We start from the raw sequence: 10,761 nt of genomic DNA, 5'->3' as shown, positions 1-10,761 counted from the left end.
CCCTTGACAAGATCACCTTCACTTTGACTCCCTCATTTATCTTGTTTGTGTGTCATCGCGTATTCACTTTGATTGATTGATCGATCGAGTACTTATATATATAATATAATCTTAATACAACAACAACAACAGACACACATACATAATGTACTTTGTGTCATTGTATATATACATCCATTTTATAAGAGTGATCAAGTATATATTCTATCATCTTATCAATGATAGTAATGATGGTAGCGATGGTGATGACGTTATAACTGTCAACAACAACAACAACAATGTTAATATAGATCAACAACAACAACAACAGCAGCAGGGTAGTGATGAAGTCATCACACCTTATGTATCATCTAAATCAAAGAAGAAGAAGAAGACTCCATCATCAACAGCATCATCATACATAACAAATACAGCTACTACACCAACCTCATCATCTACACCTTCATCGAATAATAATAGTCCCAAACATCCAGGCTATATAACAAAGAAGGGTGGCAAGGGATACAGGCAGCAACAGCAACAGGTGGCTATACCAATTGTAAAGAATGAACCTATTGCACAACTTGATCAATCACCATCTTTGCAGACGGTGAACTCCACATCGACTTCGACTACTACAACACAAACACAAACATCCACTACATCGACAACGACGACACAAATACAAACACAAACAACAAGACATGGTATCAATGATGGTGCTGGCTCAGATGGCTCGGAGGGCTTAGAAGGCTCACTACCATCATTTCAGGAGCAGGGTATATACTTCTCCTCCGATCGAATAGACACGCCATCTCCATCACACCTACAACCCGCTGTCAAGCTCGAGACCTTGGTATCGACGCTCTCATTGAACGAACACAATGATGAGGACACTTCCGCACAGTTCACTGCTGCGGTGGCTCATCTCAAGGCCAAGCAAGCTACCACGACATCATCAACAACATCAACATCAACGTCAACATCAAGCTATGACAATGTTGATGCCTACAGCAGCTATGGCAACGCCCCAGCGATCAAATCAATATCAAGCCAAGAGATGTATATTAATGAGCGACTAAAGAATGAGCGAAGCGCGGCAGCGGCAGCGGCGGCCCTCGGAGGCCTGTCACAGACATCGACCAACTATGACAATGGACCCTCTTCGACCACTGCCTCAATCACACCCGACGTGGGCGGCAAGTATGGCCTGGGCATTGGGTGGAACGAGAAGTTCCAACGACTGCTGCTGCTGCCCGAGGACGACCTCGACAAGAAGTACGTCAAGTACAAGCATCTGTCCTCGCTCAGCAAGGACTTCTTGCACGCTGCGATCACATATGGCAAGATCATCATTGAGGAGGCATTCATTGACACGCGCTTCAAGACCATCATGTCCGTGCCCAGTCTTGGTGGACAGGCTGGAGGCGAGAAGTACGTCTACAATGGCATTCTGTTCAAGTTCGCTTCCGACTGGATCAAGATCTATGGCAACGACGAGTTCTCAATGAAGGCGGGCGGCCACGAGCTCAAGTCCGTCATGCGTTACTATGGTTGCGAGGGCATTCACGTGCCACTGATGGCGCTGCTGGACTATCGTGGCTTCAGACTGGTGGCCATGTCCATTCTGCCAATCGTGCCAAAGAAGACCATTGTCTATGGTAGCGCGGACGGTGGCAAGAGCGTGGTGGCGGCACGCGGCGAAGTGTTTGACCGCATGAAGGCCGCGGCTGAGAAGCTGAACATCAAGGGCCATCTCTGTGGAATTGGCGAGCGCAAGGAGTTCCTATATGGTCCCACCGACATTGAGGGCCACATTGGTCGCGACGACCTTTTCTACGTGTTGGACTTTGCACGTGTCTTCCCACCCACTGCCGACAGCCATGTGGACGAGGCATTCTTGTACCGCCTGTTCCGACCCGAGTTTGTGCAGACCTATCACACGCCACTGAGCAGCGACGCCTACTCGCCCTTTGGCAAGGTGGACGCCGTGTCTATGTCCGTGAACAATCAGGAGGTGCTCGAAGCCACTAAGCACCTGTTCAATACATGCATCCCCACGGTTGCCCGCTGGATGGACGCACATGTCAAGGAGGTGCAGTGGTATCAGCATCTGACAGAGATCATACATCGCGAGGGCATCAACGTGCGCTACCTAGGCATTGTGCGTCAGCATGTGACCGACCCAACTCTCAAGCGCATCCTGCTCACCGAGATTGTTGCGCGAGTCTTTAAGAACATCATCAGAGAGGATCTACGCAAGAAGATGAAGGAGCTCAAGTCGATTGAGGCCGACTCCTACATCCAAGTTGTCATGGACTTCTTCAACGTCATCCTCGGCGATCCAACGCACCAACACGAGAAGCTCTGGTTCCAAGACATCAAGCATGAGATCCTTCGTCGATTCGATAACTCGCTATTCCCAAATGGTAACGTGTCGCATGCACGAGCAATGACTGGTATAGACTGAACTCATACTTACACGCTCACTCACAGAGCGAGACCCTTATGTTGACCTGAGCACTCATGTGGATATCTATTACATCTTTGTGAGGATACAGAACATGACTGGAATCAAGCTTGCGGATGAGTCGATGGACGAGATGAGGGACGACCCCAAGTCATTCAGAGTGGTGCTTTCTGACATCACAAGCATGGATGTCAAGGTCAAGCACATGAACATCATCAGTTTGGCAGAGGGCAATGCACTCTCGCTTCAATGCATGAAGTATGTACTGTGGCGTGGACAAGATATGGCATGGACATGACTCACTAACATACATACACTCGTTCAATCAATGATAGATGGGAGGGCAAGACAGGAAGCGAACGATTGTTCAAGCTGGCGACGAATAAGTTTGAGGATGCGATTAGATCAACTCCAGATAACAAGGATATCCTCAATGATTACGCTAATGTGTTGAAGCAGTTGGCACTCAGCGTTGGAAAGGACGACTGTTTGGGATACTTGGAACGATCATATTCCAACTTCCTTTTGGCCAACAACTACATGTCGTTGCTACAACTGGGCGATCTGCTACACTCTTTGTATCTCAATGAGCAAGGCAGTTTGTGGACATCGCGAGACAGTATCTCATTGTTGGCTGAGCGCTGCTATCAATCCGTTGGCCAATGGGACTCACAGACCGCCAACAATGTACTGGCCACCTCAAAGGTCGAGCTAATCACACGTCGCTCGGCCATCCCACGTCTGGGCGACGACATTCGCTGCACTGCATACCTGCGGCTTGGCTCGCTGTTGATGACCAAGTCACTCAACTGCAACGACTCATTCGTGTTTAATCGTTGCGGTGACTTCTTCAAGGAGGCATTCAAGATCATCATTCAGGACAGCCACCTATGGGCCAAGTTCCCTGTGCCCGAGTCCATACTCTCCCGCCCCAGCGACCAGATCGCCACATGGGCACACCTGTTTGTCAAGGCGCCCGAGCTGCACCCCACCACCCAGTCTCTCTCGTTCCCCGAGCTGCTGCCAGTGCCCACCATCCACATCAAACACTTTGCCCAGTACATCCCTGCGGACTTCTACCTCTACCTGGCCAAGACGTACAGCAACCAGGTCTACCACCTCAACCTGAGCCACCAGGCCAGGATCACAGCCAGTCTGGCGCCTATGCTCAAGAACATTGGCGACTCGCTCAGGAAGCTGGACGTGGACCACTGCGACTCGCTGGACAACGATGCCGTTGAGAAGATTGCATCGCAATGTCCACATCTCCAGAGCATCAACATGGCCAAGACGGGCGCCACCACGCTGGCCATTGTCGTCCTCCTCAAGCGATGCAAACGCCTGACTCGCATTGTGGCCAAGGGTTGCAAGCTTGACGATCGCGAGATCAACAACATGTACAACCCCACCGACAACCTTTCATTCGGCCTGCAGTGCCTCGATATCTCGCACTCGGACATCAAGTCTGTCACGATATTCACACGACTCATGCCTCACCTGCGTCACTTGTCGATCGCCAACTGCAGACTGGTCTCGTCGCATGGCATCCAAGCACTGGGTTACTGCAAGAATCTACAGCATCTCAACATCGCCGGGTGTCATCTGATACAGGAGGAGACGGTGATGGAGATTGTGCGCGTGTTGTCCCAGCTAAGACGCCTGGACACATCCAACTGCCGCATCTCCCACCTGCCACCCGTGACCAACAACGTCATACACCACCTCAACGTGGCCAACTGCAAGCTCAAGTTGATTACACCGCAGCAGTTACACTTCACACGCATCGTATCGATGGACTTCTCATTCACCTCGCTCACGTTGGACACTGTCATCAGCATCCTGTCACAGTGCCACACGTTACAGCGTCTCTTATTCAACACGGCCACGCCGGCCACCATTGTCCCCTCGGACCAGCCCCTCAAGCGATCCAACACATCATCTTCGCCTCTTGTGCCTCACACGCCAAAGATCGACACCAAGACGCTACCCGCGCAGCTCAAGCTCACACAATTTGAGATTGCCGGTCTCTCGATCGCACCCTGCACACTCAATGACATACTCAGTCGTTCGCTCAGTCTGTCCATACTCAATCTCAGCTTGGTCGATCAGCTCGACTCGTCCACATTCACCATATTGGCGGAGCACTGCCCCGAGCTAACCAGTATCAACGTCAGCTATTGCAAGTCAATGAGCGATGCTTGGATCGAGACACTGGTCACTAGCTGCACCAAGATCAACACGCTGCAGCTGGCCGGATGCCACTTGCTCACGGATATCTCGATCGATCACATCAGCGCCCGTCTGCACCATCTCTCTGTGCTTGACTTGAAGAAGTGCCAGCTGATCTCAGAGCTGTCGTCGCTGCAAACAAAATGCCCATTCCTCCAGGACATCGACCTGTCCATGTCTGAGAACGTCAGCGACGCGTCCGTGGCCAAGCTGGTGCAGCTACCCTTGCTCAAACGTCTCAACATTTATGGCTGCAAGCGTGTCACGGATGAATCTCTGCGCACACTCAACGACTCACAGCAGTCGAGTATGCGAGACCTCGTGCTGGGACTCAACAAGACGTCGGAGACAGCCGTCGAGAACCTGCGATCCAATCACTCAGAGATCAACATCATGGCGACGGGCTTCTTGGCCACGGTGCACACCATCTCGCAGGGCACCAAGAAGACGCTGATGGCAGACCTCAAGGCTATCAAGACGAACCCGATCCCTTTAATGTCGGCCGAGCCAGTCGACGCCTCAGACTTGCTGACTTGGCACGCAAATATCGCCGCGCCTGATGGGTCACCATTTGAGGGAGGTATCTTCCATCTTGAGCTCAAGTTCCCTCCCACCTACCCAGCAATCCCGCCCAGCGGCACCCTGCTCACACCTTTCCCGCACCCACACGTACACGACGGTGGACGCATATGCCTGGACATCTTAAGTGACTTCCAGTCGTTCTTCCAGGGACAGGCAACGGGCTGGTCGTCCGCATACAGTGTGCAGACGATCCTGCTGCAGATCCAGACATTCCTGATCACCCTCGACGACGAGGACTCTGCCGTGCCACTCAAGGATTATCTCGTCAAGATCCCAGACGCAATCCAAAACTCCAAAACATTCAGGTGCCACCTCTGCCCTCACGCACCCGATGCACCATGGCCTGAGCTGCCAGACATGAGCATTGTGGCCTCGTCCAGTCTCAAGACGTCCTACAGCTCATCTCAACTGAATGGCTCCAACTCACAGATCAGTGGCAGCAGCGTAAGCAGCAACGACCTCAAGAGCAGCAGTAGTATCAACAACAATAACAACAACAACAACAATAGCAATGGTAATGGCAACAATGACAAGCAGCTGGCGATTTTCTTGGATCCCTCTAGTGACCCCTCGCTCCAGGACTACATCAACAGCATCGAGTCCGAGTTGGTCTGCTTCCACAATCGATCTTCGTACAAAGAGGACATATTGGGCATTGGTGTCGAGATCGTTAGCAAGACTCCTAGATCCACAAAGATTGATGAGATCAAGACCCAACACGACCTACTATCACTCGAGGCCTACAAGCAGGGTGTAAGGTCATCCATTTGGAAACAATCATTCACTCATTGGTTACCCTTGTGTAAGTTATCTTGTCCACTTCATTCAATCATTCATTCACTCACGCTGGCGCAAACAGATATCAATCATCAACATGGACTTAGAGCATGGGACTTGTTGGAGTCGTCCTTGGCCGCGATCATGCAAGCACACTCATTCAGACCAGAGTTGGCCAAGCGATTCATCTGTATTGCCATGAACACAGCATGTGTCTGCATCATGAATGAGACCCTACATGGTAAGTCATTGTCGCCAGCCACTCACTCAATCACTCAACTAACTTATGCAATCCCCATCAACCAGCCTCAATCAAGCATTTGGAAGGATATTGCCTGTTCCATCAATTATTCCTGGCCTTTGTCAAGAGGTATCCAGACATGCTGATCGATATTAATAAGGAGATTTATGACTTTATACATACACCAGCCAAGCGATTCAAGAAGGAGACACCAGCATTGGGCGAGTTCCTACCGCTGCTGACAGTCTCTGACTACAAATGGTCTGAAGTGGCCAACGCCTATCTGGAGGAGAACTTTGATCGCAACGTAATGTGGATAATCAGACGTAGTGCTCCATACGGTGCGACTGAACCCAATCCAGTGTTTGACGCCAGCAGACCAACAATCGCATTTGAGACGTCGATTGTGTCCATCCGTCTGCTCATGTTCCACGTCTACTTCCTCCAACATGTCGCTCGTCCCGAAGGCTCCACGCTAGACTCCATCAGCGATCAATACAACCGACTCTTTGGCAAACCGTTGCCACATGTCAGGGACAACCTTCAGAAGGCTGTCACACATATCAAGGCTGTCAAGACATGGGAGTAAGTGTTACCATGAATCAAGCAATCAATTAATCAATTGATCAACTAACCATCATCACCATCATTAGTGAATACTTCTCAAAGATTGGTGTGACACCTCCACTCACTCCAGACTTGATTGAATGGCTACGTCGTTCGGTATCAAACTCGATCAATAAGGGATACCATCGCGGATCAGGCGCCGAGAAGAGGCCAAAGAAGGAGTATGAGAGCAAGAAGGGCAAGAGGATCAACTCTCCACCAATCAGCCAGTACACAGAGGATGACGACTCTCCTTACAACATCGACATCTTCTCTCCCTCCGACACACCTCTGTCACCTCAGACCAACATGCTCCTATCCCCAGAGATACAGATCAACTCCAAGTATCCTCTCAGTCCCAGGAATGACAGCAACAACAACATCAACAATCACCACTCGCCCAACGGACAATACCAAGTCAATCCACCAATCTACTATCTCCCTACCTATCCCGTGCCCGAGATACGACAGCCAATGTCCTACCGCGACAGCCTGGTCTATGGCAATCAAGGACTTTACTATGGCCACGAACCCACGCCCTACAATCACACCTTTAACTTCAACTATAGATCAAGCAACGCATACGATGGATACAACAGCAACGGCGGTGGCAGCAGTAGTAGCAGTGGAAGTGGATATTACATGGACCAGCCGGACGCCTACTCCTCCTCATCTTCCTCACCTGGCCAGCCCTACAGACCACCACATATGAGAGGTCCATCGTCACCAAATCCACCAACTCCCGCTATTACCCTGACAACAACATCGCCAACGTCCAACAACAACAAGAGGTCCAGCAGCAACAACAAGAGCAAGCTGATATGTAAATACTTTGCAAGTGGAAAGTGTACATATGGTGACAGATGCAAGATGACGCACATCCAATAAAGACCCTGGCATATACCATTGCTCACTGTTTGGGTGTGTGGTGTTGATTGATTGAGTGATTGGATTTGGTTATGGATACTTAATTTGGAAAGCATCTCCTTATTAAGTATAGTTGACCATTTATAGTAATGACTACCTAATCAAGTAGGGTAGAGAGACGCATATAAATACTAGTTCTTTATAATTTAATTGATATTTTATCATTTATTACAAGTTGGTTTATTATTTGAAGTTACTTTTTTATTGATATTATAATATTAAAATGTTATTAATAAGAATGTTAATATAAGTACCTTACTTTATTCTTCCCTATCCTATGCTTTCAACTCTACTCTACGGTAAGTACAATACTAGTTATTAATATTATTAATCCTACTAAAATTTTATTTATTCAATAATAGTTTTTCTATTCATTGCACCTATGTACTTGTCATCATTCAAGTTTTGAATCTGGACTCACACCCTGATGCCCCGCAAATAGTCAAGATCTTACGAATGGTCGAGATTGGTATCACAATGGCAGTATCGTACCTTGCCTTTAACAGCATGGTCCAACACTTCTCCCAGAGCAATGTCGAATGCCAGTCATTGTTTGGGGAGCCATATCTATTTTGGATTCTGATGCATATCAGACTCCTCCCCACCATTACCATTGGACTCTTCTATTCCGACAGGTATCTCTAGATGGAGACAGTCAACCAAAATGATGATGAATGAAATGCCGAACCAAGTAAATCACTTTCATAGACTATCTATTTATTACATAACTCGTGTGGATTACCATTTGTCCAATCCTTTGTATGAAAGTGATGGGAAGAAGGGTAATGAATGATTGATTGATTGGTTGTCTGGCATTGGTGTGTGTGGATGGCCTGCCTGGCTCTACATCTATATAATCATGATGGACAAAGGGGATGACTGGCAGTCTGTTGTGTTGATTGGTTGGTTGTTGTGTTGATTGTGTTGACTGATGAATGGACTGGCGTTCACCAACCGACGATGTATCGATAGTTGTCGTCTTTTTTTGGTGGCTGGGGATGCGATTGGTGCGCAGGAGAGTGATGGGTGGTGATGTGATGTGATGGTGTGAGCTGGAGCCGAGCCTGTTGAGGGAGCTGCGCTGCTGACTTATTTATTACAGCATCCACCGCTGGTAGGTGGCGTTGTTTTGTCGGAGAGGTCTATCTTCCCCTTATCCTCTGTTGGTGGTTGATTTCTTCTGATGTCCATCTTGAGAATGTGCTCGACCAAGAAGCGAGAGGCCTTTTCAATGTTCAAGTTCTCCTTGGCACTAGTCTCGAACCAGCCAATGAATCCGTTATCCTTGCAATATTTATCCATCTCGTTGGCAGTCTTAATAAATCCTTCCTTTCCTAGATCGCACTATATATATATATCGATATGTGTCATTGTGATGACACCAACATGTGTCAGTTGCTGAACAAGCAATCGACATCCCATCCCATCCCATTGTATTATTATTATAACATACCTTGTTGGCCAAAAGAACGACTGGGATTGGTCTCTCATCAGGACCGATGGTGACCTTGGAGTCAATGTCAGCCTTCCACTTGGCGACGGCCTCGAAAGTGCTGGCACGAGTGACGTCGAAAGTGATGAGGGCACCGACAGCCTCCTTATAGTATACTCTGGTCATGCTTCCGAAACGCTCTTGACCAGCGATATCCCACAACTGCAGTCTCACCTCTGTCTTTGGGTCCCAGTTGATCACCTTCAGGGCAAAGTCTACTCCAATCTAAAGTATTGATTTTGTTTGATTGTGGTTGTTTGTTTGTGTTTGATTGAGTGTGGGAGGGAGTGGGAGTGTGCGTTGGAGTGTTAGTGTGATGTTTCTTCAAACTCTTCACTTCACTTGTGTGTGTCGCCGCTCGCTGAAGTTGTAGTCAAGCTAGAGCAGGCAACAACAAACTATAATAATGATCACATACAGTTGATTTGTAATGCATGGAGAAGATGTTGTGAACGAAACGCTTGATGATCGAGGTCTTGCCAGTGCCAATGTCACCAACTACCAAGATCTTGTACAAGTACTCTGTGAATCCCTCATCATCTGCTGTCGAAGTCTATAAAATATAGTATTAGTCATCATTCATTCAATCAAATTAATAATAATAATCAATCATACCATCTTGTATTAATACAAATAAGTTTATGTGAAAAGAATAGATTATATATAATATAAATTAAGGTAATGGAAGAGCAGGAATACAACAAACAATGTTTACAACAGTGTATGTATATGTATATATATATGAATAAGTATATATAAGTTGGATGTGGAGTTAGGGCTAATGTTATTGGATAGAGGTGCGAATAAAGTTGAGAGAGTGATGGGTAGGTAGGTAGGAGAGTATTGTTACTGTTGGTAGGGAAGGGAAGGACAGCAGGTGGTTGGTGCACACGATAATAGGCATCAAATTTAATCGAATAATAAATGATTCAAAAAAGGAGCCTTCTCTCACTTTATCCATCAATGAAATATCGCAACACGCTCACAGAAACGAGGTGATGAGAACGATCACTTGGGGGTACCCTAAAAGTCGTGTGTGGTGATAAGAATCAAAAACAATGTTGACAAAGTAACACGAAAATTCCGTTTCATCAGTGATTGAAAGAATACGTTGTTTGAGGGTATGTTTGATTGAGTGAGCGAAGTGAGATAATCAGTGAGTGGATTAGTGAGCCATCAATGTTAGGTTGATGATGAGCTGGAATTGGAACCAGAGAGCTCCGACACTAGTGGTAAATCGTCGTTGGGGAACATCCGTTCATCCCTTGGGATTGTATCCCCTGGGGGAAGGAAAGAGAAACATTCTCTCTAACTTCATCTCGGCTCATCAAATGATGTGACCCGTTCCCATTTGGAATGAATGAATGAATGAGTCATACATCTTATGTTCATTTTATACAACAATGTTGATAGTTTGTTAGGATTGACTGAGTATACATGTATCAGTATATTACTAGC

The 10,761-nt window shown here is 47.5% G+C and overlaps 3 protein-coding genes across 3 annotated transcripts; 2 read left to right on the top strand and 1 right to left on the bottom strand.

Annotated features, from left to right (window-relative positions):
• Nucleotides 1-145: 145 nt before the first annotated feature.
• Nucleotides 146-2,449, top strand: SAMD00019534_081630 (hypothetical protein; the record flags this gene model as incomplete). The annotated part of the gene is made up of 2 exons (XM_012896623.1): nt 146-162; nt 226-2,449. The coding sequence occupies 2 exons, from the start codon at nt 146-148 to the stop codon at nt 2,447-2,449; spliced, it is 2,241 nt and encodes a 746-aa protein (XP_012752077.1).
• A 94-nt stretch (nt 2,450-2,543) lies between these two features.
• SAMD00019534_081620 (hypothetical protein) lies at nt 2,544-7,772 on the top strand (the record flags this gene model as incomplete). The annotated part of the gene is made up of 5 exons (XM_012896622.1): nt 2,544-2,707; nt 2,785-6,062; nt 6,120-6,278; nt 6,344-6,863; nt 6,932-7,772. The coding sequence occupies 5 exons, from the start codon at nt 2,544-2,546 to the stop codon at nt 7,770-7,772; spliced, it is 4,962 nt and encodes a 1,653-aa protein (XP_012752076.1).
• Nucleotides 7,773-8,900: 1,128 nt separating this feature from the next.
• SAMD00019534_081610 (hypothetical protein) lies at nt 8,901-10,207 on the bottom strand (the record flags this gene model as incomplete). Its single annotated transcript, XM_012896621.1, has 4 exons — nt 8,901-9,155; nt 9,265-9,528; nt 9,722-9,856; nt 10,154-10,207. 4 exons carry the CDS (start codon nt 10,205-10,207, stop codon nt 8,901-8,903), a joined length of 708 nt encoding a protein of 235 aa, XP_012752075.1.
• Nucleotides 10,208-10,761: the final 554 nt, after the last annotated feature.

Source organism: Acytostelium subglobosum (assembly GCF_000787575.1).
Source record: "Acytostelium subglobosum LB1 DNA, scaffold: scaffold17, whole genome shotgun sequence".
NCBI classification, from domain to species: Eukaryota; Evosea; class Eumycetozoa; order Acytosteliales; family Acytosteliaceae; genus Acytostelium; species Acytostelium subglobosum.
Note: the sequence above shows the minus strand (reverse complement) of the source record. Positions and strands in the feature narration are given on the sequence as shown.